The sequence below is a fragment of the Lissotriton helveticus genome, chromosome 3_2 (assembly GCF_964261635.1).
Source record: "Lissotriton helveticus chromosome 3_2, aLisHel1.1, whole genome shotgun sequence".
Classification (NCBI taxonomy): domain Eukaryota; kingdom Metazoa; phylum Chordata; class Amphibia; order Caudata; family Salamandridae; genus Lissotriton; species Lissotriton helveticus.
In genome coordinates, this window is record NC_136062.1 from 48,669,856 (window position 1) to 48,690,203 (window position 20,348).

The 20,348-nt window shown below is 47.6% G+C and overlaps 1 protein-coding gene across 3 annotated transcripts in view; it reads right to left on the reverse strand.

Moving 5' to 3' along the window:
* SLC12A1 (solute carrier family 12 member 1) overlaps positions 1–20,348 on the reverse strand; it is a 425,119-nt gene that overhangs the window by 233,763 nt on the left and 171,008 nt on the right. For all 3 annotated transcript variants that reach the window (XM_078684807.1, XM_078684808.1, XM_078684809.1), the window contains exons 11-12: positions 19,164–19,321; positions 16,443–16,550 (exon numbers count right to left, since the gene is read on the reverse strand). In XM_078684807.1, the coding sequence (XP_078540933.1) occupies positions 16,443–16,550; positions 19,164–19,321 (266 nt within the window). The remainder of the gene's footprint in view (positions 1–16,442; positions 16,551–19,163; positions 19,322–20,348) is intronic.

Genomic DNA, 20,348 nt, shown 5'->3' on the forward strand with positions numbered 1-20,348 from the left:
TTGTTTCTTCATAATTTCTCATTACTTATGGAAGCAATTTTGGAAGTTCTTTACTCCCTTCCTTCTGAAAATACTCTATATATTCAGGAGGCGCTTCTTAGAATCTTATCAGTATCCCCAAGGGCATCCCTCATCTACAAATATCTCAATTCTACTGTCCCAGAATGATCTAAGACTAAACTAGAAATTGCCTGGGAATCTGATTTTGGTTGTGATTGGAGCACTGACTTTTGGAGCAAGATATGGTCTTGATCATTGTAAATATCTAGATCTGCCTCTACCACGCAATCTATGTTTTTTCTCTATCACAGACTTCACTTCACTTCCATTTCCAATGCCAATTTTACACACTCTAATAAGAAATTGTGCTCGTCCTGTGACCACCCCTTAGCTGATCTTTATCACCTTCTTTTTTCATGTCCTCCTGTTGCTTCCTATTGGTCACAAATGTAGCCTTTGTTTTTTAAAGTTTTTAATCTAAACATTCCCATATTGAATGCCCTCCTGTTCCGGGGAAGTTTATCAGAGTCACTTGGATTGTCATCGCATGAACGTGGGTTGTTTGACCTTATGTTAGCTTTAGGTTTTCAACAAATCACACTTAATTGGATATGCCCAAATAAGCTCACAGTCAAATCCTGGTGTAATACTGTATACCATTATCACAGATTGGACATTGCTTTTGCCTCCTGTTGTAACCCTCAGATAAATAGAGATCTATTTTGGTTACCTCTGACTGTTTATTTAAATAACATCTCTTTCTCTCAGATTTCCCATAACTGGTCAGAAAACTTTTAACCTCCATGAATTTCTTTCTTTGTTTCTTTGCCTTCTTTCTTCTGTTTATTATCTTTCACATATTGAACATTTTTGTCATGAAAAATAGATTAATTGTATTTATTCTAATGAGTATTTTCTGCTAGTTTTATCTTTAATTGTAAAGCATATCTTATCTTTCTCCTTTCTCTTCCTTCCCACTTTCCATCCCTTATAACTCCTAAAATCGAAAACATATGTTTTTGGCATGTTCTTGATCACATATGTCTATTATTATATATTGTTATGTTTTGCCCTATGTTGTATGATGAACATTTTTTAATAAAGCTTCTTAAACTTAAAAAAAGGAGGCCCCGTCAGAATTTTACCTTTGGACTTAGAAACCTTTCTGGAGTTTTTTTGCCCGGGGTCCCTCGTTGTTCTTCACCAGTCTGGACTCGGTGTGCGTTCGCTGGCTTGACTTTCAGGGAGCTCCCGATCAAACTCTGGGAGTCAAACCTCTGGAGCTCTTCAGCGGGACAAACCTCAAATCAGGGCCTGGTCACTGTTGAAGGTGGCCAGTGTGCTCTCGCGTTTGAGTTGGTCACCTTCTGGAGCTTTTTTCCAAGTTGTTCCAAACTTCTCCAAACATCTGGAACTCCTTCCTGAAGTTCCTCTTGAGGGTCCAAAGAGTCCAAAACACAATCCAAGTGTTTGGAAGCTCCATGATAGTCCTTGAACGTTTGGGACCACAATTTCCAAAATGCACCTGAACAAAACTCTTAAAAGTCTACTGGACACACTCCAAGCAGGGGACTCTTGGTGGTAATGATGCAGGTGTGCTATGTTAACATGTGGCTTGCAAGGAGTCCACTCTTTAATCCCTTAGAAGCAAGGTACAACCACAGGGATGTTGTTCCAGACAGTGCAGCTGGCGCAGACAGTCAGAAGGCAGGGTATGATGACGATGGTGCAAATCAAGTTTCCAGCATAGCAATCCTTCTTCCTCTCTCTTAGTTTAGCCAGCAGATCTGAGAGGCTCTGCACCACTAACATATTTATTCAGTGTTCTATGGGGTCAAGCAAGAGAGCACTCCTGTCCAATATGGTGCAAGGCAACACCCCAGAGCACTTCCTCCAAAGTGTGGTATAATCTTCTCTCGGAAAGCATTATTCCTCCAAAATTCAACATGGCTGAAATCTCAGCACAACATGAAGAGCTCTCTAGACCAACTCTCAGTATGGCTTATTTTCATAGCTCTCAACCCGCTAAGACCTGCAGATTCCTTCCTTAAGTCCTCTAACTGTCTCGGTCAGAGAGGATGGGGGTAGATAGACCTGCCATTCCCTGCCTGTCCTATTCCTCCATTGAAGCTTCATGCTTTGCAACCCCTGCCCCCTGCTCCGGTATTTATGTGTAGCAGAGCCCTCTCCAGCAAATAGCCTTTTCCTGGGTGAAGCACTGATCACCAGATCAAAGAAGCCTGGCTAATCCTATTAACTCTGACCAATCTGGGAAGACTGAATTTTGGCTTACAGTCAAGAAAGTCTTATAACTTATTTTCTGTATATTTTAGGATAAATTGAACATTTGCATATTGTTGGATTTATCAATACTATTCACCTAAGTCTTTGAATGATAGTGATTCAATTACTAGCAACATATTTGTGTTCATAAACTATTGCAATGTTATCCTATGGGTCTAAGCATCTACAATGGGGAAGCTGTAATGTGCATATTTTACAAGGGCCCTTCTTATAGTTACAGGACTACCCTGACCCCGGGACACCTAGGGTAGACCTTGGTTGCTCTGAATATGCAACAATGCTAAAGATTCTCACTCCACAGTGTTCACAGCAGCAAAGTCGATTCTGGGTGGCATTTTACGGATGTATGACATTACAACGCATGCTTTTACCACGCACGCCTTTACATCGCAGTTTTTACAACGCATGCTGTTACAACGCATAGCGCTAAGGAGTGCTGGATAGTGAATAGTTTAATTTACTATTCCAACTCCAGTCCCCGTGGATATTAGGGAAGGTGTTGGATAGTAAATTAAATCTATTCCCTATCCTAGAGCGCCCCCAGCGCAATGCGTTGTAATGACATGCGTTGTAATAGTTGCGTCGTAAAGGCACTGCGTGGTAAAAGTTGCGTTGTAAAGGATGTTCCCCGCATTTTACTACAATGGGGGAAGTGAAATGGGCACTTTCTCTATCTCCAGGGTATATAACACATCTTTTATATGAACCATTCTCATACTTACATGCCCCCACCCCTGGGACACCTATGAGAGACCCTGGGGGTACCTAATATGTAACAATATTGTAGATTGTCACTTTTTAAGTGCCCTTACCACCAAAGTCGAGTTTGCAGTTAATTTACATTTACAAATAGTACTGCTAGGCAGGGCTGCTTTTAAAATGACCTCAGACGCTCAGGAGTGCACACATGCAAGTGGAGAAAGGGCTGCTGACGTCTAAACTGCCATGTCCTATTATATACTAGGGACTTATAGGTAGTTTTCATTCTCCTGCTGTATTATCTTCTAGGTACGTATAGGGTAGGTCATGCCATTGGTAAGTGTACCCTAATACATAGTGTACCTGTTAGATCTGGGGGTCTCTAGTTGGCAGAGGTAGGTACCACTGTCCAAATAGGGACCCTTGCTTCTAGTCAGGGCAAGGAGATAACCCTCTGAGATAACCCCTGCTCACCCACTAGGTAGCTTGGCACGAGCAGTCTAGGCTAACCAGAGGCAATGCGTAAAGTATTTGTACCAACACTCACAGTAACACAGTGAAAACACCACAAACTGACTCCACAACAGTTTAGAAAAATAAAGGTATTTTTAATCTAAACTACACAAGACCAAAACGACAAAAATCCAACATACACAGTTCAAGAATATGGTTTCAAAAAGAGTTCTTAAGGTTGCGTTAGAATTCTCTACGTTGCGATAGAATTCTCTACTGATGCGTGAAAAGTTCACAGTTGCGTCACGTTTACTCACAGTACCTTTTAGTTGCAACAAAGTTCCAAAAGCAGAAGCTGGTGCGGTGGAAAACAAGCGATGCGTTGCTCCTGGGACCCTGGGGAGGCGATGCGACAGCCCCGCTGCAGCAGCGGGCGTGTTGCGACGAATCCGGTCTGTATGGGGAGGAAGGCCACTTGTATGGATTCCGATGCGTAGGTTCCGTAGGAAGTCTGTTCTCGCAAAGGCACGATGCGACGATCTCGTAGCGGCTGCGACGATCTACGGGGCGACGATGCGCGGTCCAGCGGGGATCCTCTCTCTCGCAGCTCCTCGATGCGTTGATTCTGCGACGATGCTCGCAGCGACGTGATGCGGTCCGCAAGCAAGCGGTGCAGCGTTCTCACCCAGCGACGACAGGCTCTGCGACGATACTCGCAGCGATGTTCGATTCTCCCGCACCGGTCTGGTGCGTCCCGCAAACGAAGGATGCGACGTCTCTGGCAGCGGCGTCAGGTGCTGCGACGATCTCGACCTCCGTAGCGGCGGGGAACTTCTCGCACTGTCGGGGATGCGCTCCGCAAGCGAGCGATGCGACACTTTTCAGTTTCAAAAGTCACTCAAGCTTAGTTTCAAGCTTCCCAGCTCAGGTACAACTTCCAGAGGCCCCACAACTGGATCAAGCACTCTAGGAAGGACAGAACTCTCTCAGCAGAGTTCAGGGAAGCTGGGGGTGAAGTCCTTTTGTTCCTGGGACTTCAAAACAGGGAGCCAGCTCTTCTCAGGCCCTTGGAGATTCCTTCAAGACAGGTGACACAGCTCAACAGCAAAGTCCTTCCCCTCTCCTTGGCAGCAAAGCAACAGGTCAGTCCAGCAGAGCAACAGCAGGACAATCTTCCTTCTTCAGTTTCAGCTTTCTCCTTGGCAGAGGTTCCTTCTTGATTTCCAGGATGCTCTAATTTTCTGTTGTCAGGGGTCCTGTACTTATACCCCTAAAGTCTTTGTTCTCTTGGTGCATGTGGGCCCTGAGCCCGGTCTAAACCAGTTCTGGGTGGATCCTGAGCACTTTGTTTTGCTGGCTGCATCTTTCCTTTCAGAGTGAGGGGCAGGGTCTTCAGCTGCCCAGCAGGGGGGCGGAGCCAGCATTGTGGAAGGCAGGCACAGCCCTATTCAGCCCATGTGCTAACTCCTCCCACTACTCCAGTTGCAAATGCAGTCATTCAGCCTAATGCTGACTCATCCAGGGGAATTCCCTCCTGGGGAATTCCCCAGCCCCTGTCACTCTCAAACCAGACAGTCAATACACAAACAGGCCCAGGCACACAGAAGGGTCAGACAAGAGAACAGCAACTTTCTAAAAGTGCTGTTCTCAAACACAGGATTTAAAAACAACCTTTCCTAAAAGATGTGTTATTAAATTCTGAGTTCAGGGATACTAGATACTTATGTCCTATCTTGTTCCTATGGGAAGAAATGCTGTTAACCACTGTAGCCAGCATCCCCCATGTTAACCTATGGAGCAAGATAGCCTTACAGTAGTGAAAAACGAAAATGGCTGCCATTCACTACCAGAGCATGTCACCTGCACTAGTACATGCTCTACCTTTTACACACACTGCACCCTGCCCAGGGGGGTACCTTGGGCCTTCCATAGGGGTGACTGATGTGCACAAAAAGGGAAGGGTTAGGCCTGGTCAGTGGGGACACTGACCAGGAGGACATGGCAGTTCTAAACTGCCCATAGGCACTGCAGTGGCAGGCCTGAGACCTCATTTTAGGGCTACTCCTGTGGGTGGCACAATCAGTGCTGCAGGCCCACTAGTAGCATTTGTCATCACCAGCCCTGGCACACCCAGTGCACTTTACTAGGGACTTCATGGTGATACAAATATGCCAAACATGTATATCCAATCAGAATAACAATTTACACAGAGAGCATATGCACTTTAGCACTGATCAGCAGTGGTAAAGTGCGCAGAGTCCTATTGCCAACAGCCACGGGTCAGGAAAAATAAGGGAGGAAGAAGCAAAAAGTTTGAGGATGACCCTGCAAGAAGGGCCAGTTCCAACAGTACCCCAGTGCATGTGTGTGTTTTCCCTATAACAGTGGGTGTTTTCAAAATAGTACTGGCACTGTGCCTGCCCAGCAGAGTCCAGGGCACTCTCAGAGTCTGCTCAACAGGGACTCTCTACATCCTGCGATTCTGGGCAAATCTCGTAATCTCCCCCTGCCTAACAAAATGAATGTGTCCGTCTGTTACGCAACTTGTACTCATGCAAATCGCTCTGATACCTTCGGTTCGAGTTCGTGCTATATAAAACTCCAGAAAAACTCCAGAAAAAAATAGGAGAACCAGCATCCGGGGATCTCAAATGGGGCAAAAAGTGGAGGGGGGACTGCAAACAGGTTCTGATTTCTAACACAGCCTCCCCCCCCCCCCCCCCCACCCTCCAGTCAATAGCCCAGGAGACTCAGCCCATCCCAGGGAGAGTCTCCCTTATCTGTATGGCGAGGAAGAAAGTACAAGAATCAGTCTGGAATGTTGCAGGGCCTACTCGGTCTTCCATCCTCCTACTAAGGTCAGTTCACCTGGGAAGATGACCCAACTCTATAGTAACAGGACCTATTTTAAACCTAAACTTCTTCTCAACTGTTCCAATTTCATCCTCTCTCTTTAATGGGGGTTGTGTGGGACACACCTCTTCTATCCCCAGCTGTGCTAGGGCAACACCCAGCTTACCCACCGAGGTTACCTAGCACTTGAGCAACCCCACAATGACCAACATGGTAAGGGGGCCTAACTTACTTTTATCAGCTAAAGGTACCCTCCCTTTCTAGGGGGACTAAGCCTAAAGGTTTGGTGGTGACCTCACCTGTGGCTACCCTTACTCTCCTTGTCTCTCCTGGCACATATATCACTGGGGACACCAACCTGTCACTCACGATAGTGTGACTGGCATAGGTATCTCGCAGGCCAGTGGCAGGGATTCCATTCATCTGGATGGGGTGAAAGTGCCTTCTCCCACCCTCAGGGATCACCAGTTTACCATCTGCCTCTGTCTCCCAAATATTTGCTAGGAGGATCTCCTCATCTGAGAAAGTGTCCTCTACAGCTACACTGGAGAGCCCAGTGCTAACCACCTTCTTGGAACATGCGGGCCACCCCTAACACACCCTGCTATCCAGGTTCTTATTCAGCCGGGGATCCCCCTGCCTCTGCTTCCCAGAGGTGAGGTGGGAGCTACTCTCCTTCCTAGGGTTCTGGTGTACTGAGGCATTCCCTGTGGTGTGCGTATCACCTCCATCCATAGGCTTTTGTGGGCCTAACCCCCACTTTCTGGAGTCTCCCACCTGGGGCTGTGTGAGAATCCGATTCTTCACCCACTCACCAGCTGCTTCTCCCAGCTCTCTAGGAACAGACAGTATGTAGCCCACTAGATAATGGCGTAACTTCTCTTCAGCACAATGAGTCAAAAGTGTTCTCTCAAAAACAAACAATACAGTCCCTCATATGTGTTTACTTTGTTACCAACAATCCAGACTTCTAGTGCCTTAACTGAAATGTCCACAAAGTCCACCCAGGACCATGTGCTCACTTTCTGGGTGTCTCTGAACTTCACCTAGTACTGCTCTTGAGTCATACCAAACATCTTGACTAAGCATTGCCTCATGTGAGTGTAGGATTGTGCCTCATCCCCCCTGTAGGGTCAGGAGCCTATCCCTCCCAGCTTCTGGAATCAGTACCCACAAGAGTGAACCCCAAAGCTTTGGGCAGACACCCCTCATCTCTAGGGTCCTTTCACATCCAGTCAGCCACTTGTTAATGTCACCCTCCTCTGTGTACTTTGGCACTATTTCCTTGGGAAGCTTGTGGACAAACTCACCACCCCTGTAAATCTCAAGCTCTTCATCGTTATTTCTGCCACCATTTTTCTTGCTTTCTTCTCCTCCCATTGCTCCCTGGCTAATTCATATTTCCTCTTTTCTAGGACTAGCTCCCTTACTCTTAGGGACATCCCCATCCCTTGTGTGGGAAAACCTCCTCTCCCACCTCTGGAAATTATGTACCTACTATTGGAAGCAATGAATGAGGCATCATCCTCACCCTTGTGGATGATGCTGGGAGAGTCACCCTCCCCTTACATCTCTGTTGCTGCCCCAGACCAGGTCCTCAGTGACTTAATCAAACCTGCCTTACTAATCTTGTTGGATGCAGGTAGAACCTTAGGCCTACAATGTATCCTTAGCTCAGCCAGCTTGAGTTTAGTCGGTCTAGCCAGGTCCTAGTTTTGGGTCTCAACAACTATCAATCAGATTTAGAACAACTTTGGAAAAATCAAATCAATGTATTACAAATCAGCTTAGTATGGTTTAAAAAATCCTAAATTAAAAGCTTTGTTCCAAGACAATGTAGAGGATTTTGAAAGATCTTAACTTAATTTACAGTAAAGTGCACTTTAAAACAAAAGTCCGTATCCACACCGCTGAACACCAAATGTTGGAAGGTGGGTTATTAGTAGGTACCTACCGCTGGCAATAAAGCCACCAACCCAGTCTATTATAAGTCTCAATAAATTATTCCCATTCTCAACCCTTGGTAGCTTGGCTATGAGCAGGCAGGCTTAACTCAGGAAACAAGTATGTAAAGCATTCAAGAACACCAACTCAGTAAATAAGAGGCAACACACAATAAAAATATCACACCATTTTATAAAAATAGGAACTATTTGTATCTTTAAAATGACACCAAAATGACAGAAATCCAATATAGAGAACTGGAGATATGAATGTCTAAAGAATAAATACTTTCTAGCACTTAGAAACCTATAGCCCACTCTGGGACATCTGGTCACGCTAACTTTCAGGCCAGGAGAGATGGAGCCCTACATAGATACACTGAGCATGAGACGCTGGTCAAAATGTTACCTTTGGGTTTAGAAACCTTTCTGGAGCATTTTCAGCTGGGGTCCCTCGATGCTCTTCACTGGACTAGATTTGGTGAGGGTTCACCGGCTTCACTTTCAGGGAGCTCCCGGTCAAACTCTGGAAGTCTGACCTCCAGAGCTCTTCAGCAGGAAAATCCTGGAATCCAAGCCAAGTCGCAGTTGAAAGTGGCCGGCTTGGCTCTCGCTGTTGAGTCAGTCACCTTCTGTAGCTTTTTTCTACAGTTGCTCCAAACTTCTCCAAACTTCTGTAACTTCTTCCTGAAGTTCCTCATGAGGGTCCAAAGGGTCCAAAACACCAAGGGTCTGTCTGGAAGCTCCAAGATGATCCTTGAAACTTTGGGACCACAATTCCCACAATGCACCTGAACAAAACCATTAAAAGTCCACTCGACATACTCCAGGCAGGAGATTCTTGGTGGTGATGATGCAGGTGAGCTCTGTTAACCTGTAGCTTGCAGGGAGTCCACTCTTTGATCCTATAGAAGCAAAGTACATCCAGAGGGCTGTAGTTCCAGATAGTGCTGCAGGCCTGTCAGTCAGATTGCAGAGTCTGATGATGCAAATCATGGTTCCAGCATGGCAATCCTTCTTCTCTTAGTTTCAAGCAGCAGACCTGAGAGGCTCTACACATCTAACATATTTATTCAGTGTTCTCTAGGGTCAAGCAAGAGAACACTCCTGTCCAATGAGGTGCAAGGCAACACCCAGAGCATTACCACTCCCTCCAAAGTGTGGCATAATCTTCTCCTAGAAAGCACTATTTCTCAAAAATTCAACATTACTGAAATCTCAGCAGAACATGAAGAACTAATGAGACCAACATTCAGTATGGCTTATTTCCGTAGCTCTCCACCCCGTAACATTTGCAGATTCCTTCCTTAAGTCCCCTATCTGGCTGGGTCAGAGGGGATGGGGTAGATAGATCTGCCATTCCCTGCATGTCCTATTCTTCCGTTGAAGCTTCATGCTTTACATTCCCTCCCACTGCTCTGGAATTCCTGTGTAGCATAGCCCTCTCCATCAGATAGCCTTTACCTGGATGAGCCATGTATCACTTGATCAAAGCAGCCTGGCTAATCCTGTTAACTCTGACCAATCAGGGAAGAAAGCAGGAAGGCTGAATATTTTAGGATTTGCAATATGCAATTGTTCCATCAACATAAAGCGTCTAATATAAGTGCCCTGCTTATGGTTACATGACCCCCACCCACTCCTGGGAGACCTAGGGGAGACCTTGGAGGCCCTGAACATGCAACAATGGTGTAGATCCTCACAGTGCTCACATCACCAGAGTCGATTTTGGGAGGCACTTTACTATAATGGGTAAAGTGAAATTTCTCTAACCCCAGGGTATATATAACATCTTTCATAAGGACCCTGCTCATAATTACATGACCCCCACCCCTGGGACACCTAGTAGATACCTAATTAGTAACAATATTGTAGATTATCACTTTTTAAGTGCCCCTACCACCAAGTTCGAGTTTGCAGTTAATTTACTTTAAAAACAGAGCTGCTAGTCAGAGCTGCATTTAAAATCACCTTGGGTGCTGAGCAGTGCACACAGGCAAGTGCAGAAAGGGCTGCTGGGCTCCAAACTGCCATATCCTATTGTATAGTAGGAACATATAGGTAGTGTTCATGCCCCCGCCCTAATATCTACTAGGGACTTATAGGCTAGGCCATGCCAATGATAATTGTACTCTAATACATAGTGTACCCATAGTGCATGTATGTGTTTTCACTATAACAGTGTGTGTTTTCAACAGCACTGGCTCTGGGCCTGCTCAGCAGAGCCAGGATGCTCTCAGAGTCAGAAAACCAGCAACCAGGGGTCTCAAATGGGTTCAAAAAGGGGGGGACACTGCAAACAGGTCCTGATTTCTAACATACTTGTGGGACACCCCCGCGCCGCACGGCCACCAGCTGCTGCGTGTGCCCCATCGCCTGCCCTCTGCCTCGCTGCCTGCCTCGCTGCCGGCTGACCCTGCTGTTGTTTGTTTTGTTTTGTTTTGTTCTCCATTTGTGCTTGTTTAATTAGTATTTTTTGCCCGTGTTAGCGTTTTTGATATCCATTTGTGCCTGTATTTTGTCAGCTTGTGCCCGTATTAGCGTTCTCCTTCCTGTTTGCCCACCTACCTCGCCGCCCCCGTCTTCCCTCCCCGCTCCCCGCTTCCCGCCACCACCGCTGACCCCGCCCCTTTTTGCCTTCTGTTCCCTCCCCGCTCCCGCCTCCCAGCTGCTCCGCCCACCCGCGCACTTGGCCTTATATGGCGACCGTGCGACGCAGGTGAGTGTGACCCACTTGTGGGACACCCCCGCGCCGCACGGCCACCAGCTGCTGCGTGTGCCCCATCGCCTGCCCTCTGCCTCGCTGCCTGCCTCGCTGCCGGCTGACCCTGCTGTCGTTTGTTTTGTTTTGTTTTGTTCTCCATTTGTGCTTGTTTAATTAGTATTTTTTGCCCGTGTTAGCGTTTTTGATATCCATTTGTGCCTGTATTTTGTCAGCTTGTGCCCGTATTAGCGTTCTCCTTCCTGTTTGCCCGCCTACCTCGCCGCCCCCCGTCTTCCCTCTCCGCTCCCCGCTTCCCGCCACCACCGCTGACCCCGCCCCTTTTTGCCTTCTGTTCCCTCCCCGCTCCCGCCTCCCAGCTGCTCCGCCCACCCGCGCACTTGGCCTTATATGGCGACCGTGCGACGCAGGTGAGTGTGACCCACTTGTGGGACACCCCCGCGCTGCACGGCCACCAGCTGCTGCGTGTGCCCCATCGCCTGCCCTCTGCCTCGCTGCCTGCCTCGCTGCCGGCTGACCCTGCTGTCGTTTGTTTTGTTTTGTTTTGTTCTCCATTTGTGCTTGTTTAATTAGTATTTTTTGCCCGTGTTAGCGTTTTTGATATCCATTTGTGCCTGTATTTTGTCAGCTTGTGCCCGTATTAGCGTTCTCCTTCCTGTTTGCCCGCCTACCTCGCCGCCCCCCGTCTTCCCTCCCCGCTCCCCGCTTCCCGCCACCACCGCTGACCCCGCCCCTTTTTGCCTTCTGTTCCCTCCCCGCTCCCGCCTCCCAGCTGCTCCGCCCACCCGCGCACTTGGCCTTATATGGCGACCGTGCGACGCTGGTGAGTGTGACCCACTTGTGGGACACCCCCGCGCCGCACGGCCACCAGCTGCTGCGTGTGCCCCATCGCCTGCCCTCTGCCTCGCTGCCTGCCTCGCTGCCGGCTGACCCTGCTGTCGTTTGTTTTGTTTTGTTTTGTTCTCCATTTGTGCTTGTTTAATTAGTATTTTTTGCCCGTGTTAGCGTTTTTGATATCCATTTGTGCCTGTATTTTGTCAGCTTGTGCCCGTATTAGCGTTCTCCTTCCTGTTTGCCCGCCTACCTCGCCGCCCCCGTCTTCCCTCCCCGCTCCCCGCTTCCCGCCACCACCGCTGACCCCGCCCCTTTTTGCCTTCTGTTCCCTCCCCGCTCCCGCCTCCCAGCTGCTCCGCCCACCCGCGCACTTCGCCTTATATGGCGACCGTGCGAACGCGCAGCGGGCGCGCCGATTGTGCGCCAAAGGCGCGCCAAAGGTAAGCCCGTCTGCGCCCGTCCGCGACCGGACCGCGCCCAGGGCCAGGACCCCTGGCCCACGAAGACCCCGGCCGCGACCGACCCGCCTGACGTACACCGCCGCCACCCTCATCGCACTCAACACCGGCCGACTCCCCGAATGCCACCAAGCCTCACCACGAGGCACCCACGGACCTTTCAGCTGCCACGCCTGCAAATTCTCCTGCACCCGGACCTGCCTCACACCAGCACCCGCCAAGTCGAACACCAGCAGCACCCACCTCAAGTGCATCCTGCTCAACACCCGCTCCGTCCACAGACACGCCATCGAACTCTGGAACCTCCTAGACGCCACAGCCCCTGACGTCGCCTTCCTCACGGAGACCTGGATGAACGCCTCTTCAGCTCCCGACATCGCCATCGCTATCCCAGAAGGCTACAAGATCGTCCGGAGGGACCGCAACGCCAACCAGATGGGAGGAGGCATCGCCATCATCCACAGGAACACCATCCGGCTCACGACCAGCACCGACAACACCCTGACCACCGCCGAACACCTGCATTTCCAGATCCACACCGACCCGAACACCACCCTCAGAGGCACCCTGATCTACCGACCCCCGGGACCACGCACACAATTCAGCGAGGACATCGCCGACTTCGTCAGCCCGCATGCCCTCCCCTCCGCTGACTACATCCTCCTGGGGGACCTCAACTTCCACCTGGAGAACAACAACGACCGCAACACCAGCTCCCTGCTCGACAACCTCGCCAATCTTGGACTCAAGCAGCTGGTGTCCACCCCCACCCACCTCGCCGGACACACACTCGACGCAGTCTTCTCCTCCAGCCCAGACATCGACTTCAGCCACGCCACAGAGCTTCAATGGACGGACCACAGCTGCGTCCACTTCACCTTCAAGAGAACGACGACCCACCACCACCAGCAACAGACCGCCCGCAGAAGCTGGAACAAGATCACAGCAGACCAGCTCGCCACCTCCCTGAGCCAGCACCCTCCTGCCAGCTCAGCGAACCCCAGCCAGGCTGCCGACAACCTCACGAAGTGGATCAGCATCTGCGCGGACGAGCTCGCCCCGCTAAGGACCCCGCCCAGCAGACCCGGCAGCAAGAAAGCCCCGTGGTTCACCGACGAACTCAAGAGCTCCAAGAAGAACTGCCGAGCCCTCGAGAAAGTCTGGAGAAGGGAACCTACACCGGACAACAGGACCACCTTCAAGCTGGCCACCCGGAAGCACCACCAGCTGATCCGCGCCGCCAAGAAAACTGCATTCAAGGACCGGTTGGACAACAACGCACACAACTGCAAGGAACTCTTCAACATCGTGAAAGAGCTATCCAACCCCAGCGCAGGAAACAACGACATCACCCCATCGCAAGACCTCTGCAACTCCCTCGCTTCATACTTCCACAACAAGATCGCAGACATACACAACAGCTTCAACAACCAACCAACGCACACCAGGACCGAACAACCACCCCCCACCACCACCCTCCACGCCTGGACCCCGATCAGCACCGAAGACACCATCCAAACGATGAACTCCATCCACTCCGGATCACCGACTGACCCCTGCCCTCACTTCGTCTTCAACAAGGCCGACGCTGTCATCGCACCCCACCTGCGAGACATCATCAACACATCCTTCGACACCGCCACCTTCCCTGAGAGCTGGAAGCACGCCGAACTCAGCGCTCTACTCAAGAAACCCACAGCGGACCCCACCGAACTCAAGAACTACCGCCCCATCTCGCTCCTCCCATTTCCAGCCAAAGTCATCGAGAAGACCGTCAACAAGCAGATGGCCGCCTTCCTCGAGACGAATGGATCCCTCGACCCCTCACAGTCCGGCTTCCGAGCCAATCACAGCACCGAGACCGCCCTCATCGCCGCCACCGATGACATCCGAGCCCTGATGGACAACGGAGAAACAGCGGCCCTCATCCTCCTAGACCTCTCCGCGGCATTCGACACTGTCTGCCACCGCACCCTAGTACAGCGCCTCAGCAACGTCGGAATCCAGGACAAGGCACTGGAATGGATCATCTCCTTCCTCGACGGAAGAACACAGAGAGTCCGCCTTCCACCGTACAAGTCAGAGGCCTCCGAAGTCATCTGCGGCGTCCCTCAAGGATCCTCTCTGAGCCCCACCCTCTTCAACGTCTACATGAGCCCCCTCGCGGCCATCGCACGCCAACACAACCTCAGCATAATCTCCTACGCCGACGACACCCAGCTGATCCTCTCCCTGACCAACGACCCAGCCGCCGCCAGAGCCGACCTGCATGAAGGGATGAAAGAGGTAGCCGAGTGGATGACGACCAGCCGCCTGAAACTGAACTCCGACAAGACGGAGGTCCTCATCCTGGGCTCTTCACCCTCCGCCTGGGACGACTCCTGGTGGCCTCCCGCCCTGGGCACCGCACCCAAACCAACAGACCATGCACGCAACCTGGGCTTCATCCTGGACTCCTCCCTCTCCATGACCAGGCAAGTCAACAACGTCTCCTCGGCGTGCTTCAACATCCTACGCATGCTACGGAAGATCTTCTGGTGGATCCCCACCGAGATCAGGAAGACCGTCACCCAGGCCCTCGTCACCAGCCGACTGGACTACGGCAACGCCCTCTACGCCGGTACCACCGCCAAGCTCCAGAAGAGACTCCAGCGGATCCAGAACGCCTCTGCCAGACTCATCCTCGACATTCCACGAACCAGCCACATCTCCGGACATCTGAGAGACCTTCACTGGCTCCCCGTCAACAAAAGAATCACCTTCCGCCTCCTCACCCACGCACACAAAGCCCTACACGACCAAGGCCCGAGCTACCTCAACAGCCGAATCAACTTCTACGCTCCCAAACGCCACCTCCGATCAGCCAACCACGCCCTCGCCGCCGTCCCCCGCATCCGAAGAGCGACTACAGGAGGAAGGTCCTTCTCCTACCTGGCCGCCAAGACCTGGAACTCCCTCCCGACCGACCTGCGCCTGACCCAAGACCACCTCTCCTTCAGGAAGAAGCTGAAGACCTGGCTGTTCGAGCAGTAGCGGCACCCCCCCTCCCCCAGCGCCTTGAGACCCTACGGTATGTAGTGCGCTCTATAAATGTCAGTGATTGATACACACGCTCGATAACTAGAACTTTTAGAATTGTTTTTCCTCACACCTGAGACTATTTGAGACACATTAGGCATTCTGCACTGTTCTGTAATTGTGCTGAGCACAGTACAATCCAGGCTGCACTGAGCGTGTCCTAGCTTCATGTTTACAGTAGTTCCATCCCTTTCTCTGTCACTGGTCCACAAGCCTGCTCTGTTGACACACTGCGGCATTCAAGACTCGAGGGAAATGTGATTATGCAGCCCCTCGTTTTTGTCTAGGAAACAGAATACACCCCCAAAGGGAGAGGTGTCTCTGGTAGCACTTTCTTCATGCATTCCTTATTTTCGTGGAATTAACTGCCAATTTACAAAGCTGAATTAAGTATATTTGGTTTTTAAAAGTTTAAAATAATGCAGGCATTCAGAGTTTTACAGAGTGCAAGATCAGGTGAGGTTCAAATTATCTGAAGGCTGCCACACAAGATAAATGAATAATAATGAAGGATTCACAACAATAGTCCCTGTCTGTACTTAAAGGATACGAAGGAAATCACTCTTTAAGTCTTGTATAGGCTTATGGGTACCACACCCATAAGCCTATACAAGACTTAAAGGGCACGTACACGAAAATAAATTGAAGTAAATTTCTATCCCTTCTAGATATTTATTTTTAGAATATGTAGGGAGCGGGCTGGCATCAGAAGGCCCGGTCTCCCTATAGATATGGGTCATGGTATGTAGGGCTGGCCACAAAATCGAAGCTCGTTAGCTGTGCACGTGGTGTGGCCCACCCCCTGGGCCTTAATTTGGCTTCTGGATCAGGATATTTGGCCAAGAGAAGGGCACACACAGGTGTACCTGGGAGGCTTTGCTCCTCTCAGACGTGCCGGTATGTTTTTTGTGAATCCGGACCCAGTGTTTACAGATTGCAACAAATAACCGCATTACACACTTTATCAATAATCTACATTTTAGCTGACAGACGAAATTAGCAATTGTCAAAATTCTATCATCATGATTGATTTGAAAAAATGGTTTGTCAAAGGTCAATTGAAGAGCATAATATTGGACTAACTGGTTCTAATCTTACCTGAAAAACCTTTGGTGCACTAACAAGTGATGCCAGAGCTGAGGAAAGTGTTGCAGAAAATATCCCAGCAATAATTAAGGGGCCAAATCCAGAGACCATGCTCATGACCTGTTGAGAAAAGAACCACATTATAATCTCTTCAGTAAACAACATTTAGAAGAAGGCCAACTGCTTCAGAAATGAAAATAGACGTACGTTAGTTTATAGTTCAATGAAGTTCTAAATGACTGTTAATGCCTTTTAATCTTAATTTCTTTATTCTGACAAAACATTCCAATATTCTAACAATTAAAAACTGTTGAAAAAAGTGGAATGATAACAAGCAAATGCGTTGGTGTCGTAGAAACAGTCGGCATGTACTATAACATTGATTCAATTCCTAATTCTGAAAAAGTGTGAAAAACAGTTTTAATATGTTGTGTTAATATGAAGCGTTGGGCATTTCTTACGTAAAATGCTCAAAAAAATTCAAGGGTCGAACTCCTTGTGCGCAAAAACGATTGACCTCGAGATTATATATAGAATTTTCTCAGCAGAAGCAATTTTTGGTATAAAATTTTATTTGGAAAATGACTGCAAATAAGGTGGAAATGTGATTAATCATTTTTTTAGTAAACACGCGAAAATTGTTTTTTTTTCTATAATTGGCTAAATATGTAACCTTTATTTTGTAAAATTGAAGTAGAGAAATAAATGTTCCATGCAGTAGTCAATAAAATTAGCCCAATTCACAAATGTAAAAGTACACGTTTAGATTTATTCTTTCACTTAGGTGTAAGTCTGCACGTTTTTGCTATTCATCATTTCCGAGTGTAGATTTATTCCTAATTGCAGACTTATATGTCTTCACCTCCTCAATTCAGGAGGTGGAGATATCTAAAGCTGAATTTACAACTGTAAAGTTGCTACTAGTAACTTTGCACATACAGGTAGAGTATGCAGCACCAGAGTGGAAATCTCTCTATTGCAAAACCAGGGAAATTTAATAACGTTTATTAGTTCTTAAAAAATATAGCAAACATATTTTCATGTAAAATTAGCCAAGAACTAATAAAATGAAATGTACATCACATAAATTCATCACATGTAATGTTTATTAAATAATTAACCACTAAGAATATAGTATGCTAATTTAATATTATTTTAAAACGTCAGCCCTCAGTAGCATTCAAATGTTGAACTTATATTTATTACATTTAAATATTAGCTGAGTGTTTTGTATTAATATAAAATAATGTAAGCATTTATTAAACATATACAAGTTGAATCAAATTGTTTTTGCAACAAGTTCTTAATGTCTAAACATAATATTTGTATTTAATATAACTTTATAGATCTAAAACAAATATATATATATGCATATATATATATATATATATATATATATATATATATATAAATTAACACTCAAGCTAATTTAATTTATTTACTATTATTTCCTTTTGAGTGGTATGTTAAAGGCTTCCGTGCGTCGGACGACTCCCGGCCGTTTGACGTCATGGTGGGCGTGTGCGGAGGAGGGCCGCAGGCCGTCCGAACAGCACACGCGTGGATTTTCCCAGCACAGCGGAGGAATTCTGGCCGCAACCAAGCAGTTAAGTCCCTGACTCTGTGAATTTCTGTGAGAATGATTTAGATTCAGGGCCGGACTGGCTACCGGGCAGGTGTGTGTCCTGCCGAGCAGGGGGATGATTTCGTTGATGGGGACCTGTGTGTGCAAAACGAAATTCGTTTTGCTTTTTTTATTTCAAAGTGCACGCACGTCCCCATCAACGAAATAAGCCCACACCACAGAGAAATCCTCCCCCTGCTCGACAGGTCACACAACTGCCCCGTAGCCAGTCCGGCCCTGTTTAGATTTAGATTTATTGTAATCTGAATCTGGGAGAGTGATTTGTAGTACCTTGCTAGACTTACTCCAAGACTGAGCTGGAGTACATTTATGACTGTTTTGAGATCTTTTTGGCTGTAGTAACTTTAGGAAGTGTAGTTTGAGAATAGCAATAAGTTTACTCTTTTGTATATGGGTGTTTGTATTTGCATATCTCTCATAAGTATTCCCCATTTTCCAGCCACTTATCCTGGTCCCTCTCACATTTACTGCTAATACATATACGCACACGTGTGGAAATGTCCACATACATGGTGGACAGTGGAGGTGAAGATCTCCGGACATAGGTTTACGTATTACATTTTGTAATGCTACTAAATATACTACAAAATGCAGTTTGTGAATAGGCCCCAATGTTTACCACTTCACAAATGCACCAATGAGTAGCTTGACTACCTGCAGGCACCACTGATGATTCTACGGTGCCGGACAGTAATTGTGTCCCTGATCCTGGTGTGCCTGCTCATTATTGTCGCGCTAGGGCACGCTGCATAGGGCGCTCTCACAGCTGTCATCTTAAATGTCCTTGCCTGTGCAAGACTGATAGTAATTCAACAGTGATAAAGACACTAACGCAACAATGTGCCCATATTCAGCCCCAGGTGGCTGGTTGTAAATGCATTTCGAGTGTGTTAAAGCAGTGTGAAGTCGATCCCAATGTGCATAAATATTTCAAACAACAAGGATGTTATAAGAACAATAATATGCATGGGTCAAAGGTTAAATACCCTTTTTAAATTTCAGTACAGAAACGTCTTATTTTCCTGTTTAAAATAGACACAAAGGATTGTTTCAGGCAAAGCTGAGACGCAGCATGAAATGTTTCTCACCTGGAAATTATTCATGAGGCCATAGGCACATTTCTCTTGGCTGCAGCGGGAGAAGTCGTAGCCCAAGTAGCAGGCGGCTTCGGCGGTGCCATTGCAGCCCATCCCAGCTATGATCGTGTCGTTGACGCTCCCGGTGGCATCGCGTACAACTGAAGCAGCTGAAAGAACAATAACATTCCCATAGATTCTGGTTTGATTGCAAGAGAAATGAATGTATTTGCTGCAAATTCAGGAAAAATGGCATTCTCTTGAATTGTAAAGCGCTTAAAGTTCCATGCTAATATATTTACTGTGCTCCTGACTTTTTTCACTGCATGCGCAATCGAAGAGCTCCCAATTTAGAATATTAGAATATTTAAACATGCTCAGTATGTTTAGCACTGTACCCAAAGAAGAACTTTCACCAAATAGACGATAATAGCTATCTTTAGTTCCATGGGAAAAAGTAATATGTCAGCAAATAATACAGCAAGCATTGGTAAATGCATTAGGTTTCGCCTATGTGATTAATAAGCTGTTTTTTGTTGTAAGTTGTAGCTTGCTGAGTAGTTGTACAATAGATGTTACAGAAAGTCTCTTAAAGTGTTATGATTTGTTAATGTACGTAAAGGCGATATATTGTGCCGTTACAAGTGGTATAATGTGGGTATGTAATAGCAAAATGTAGAAAAACGAAAGTGGGAAATCATAGAATTAATTGACATTATAGCAATATTATGTGTTTAGCGGAGTTCTGACAAGTTTTGGCCCCGGTGTCACTGCACCTGCAGCATCATTCAAATCACGCCCGTAGTGCCTGCAAGATGACTTCATTTGTGACTGCCGGTTTAGTAGTAAATAAATATAGCAATATTTGGTGTTTAGAGGCGTTATGACAACTTTTGGCCCAGTGCCACTGCACCTGCTGCACTATTCTAATCATGACCCTAGTGCCTGTAAGGTAACTGCATTTGTGATTGCCCATTTAGTAGTAAAATATTGCAATATTTATGGTTAGAGGGGTTCCTAGAGTTTTAGGCCCCAGTGTCACTGCACCTGCTGCACCATTCAAATCATAACCATTGTACCTGCAAGGTAACCGCACTTGTGACTGCGTATTTAGTAGTTAAATATAGCAATATTTGGTGTTTAGTGGGGTCCCTCGAGCTACTGGCTCCGGTGCCACTCCACCTGTTTCACCATTCA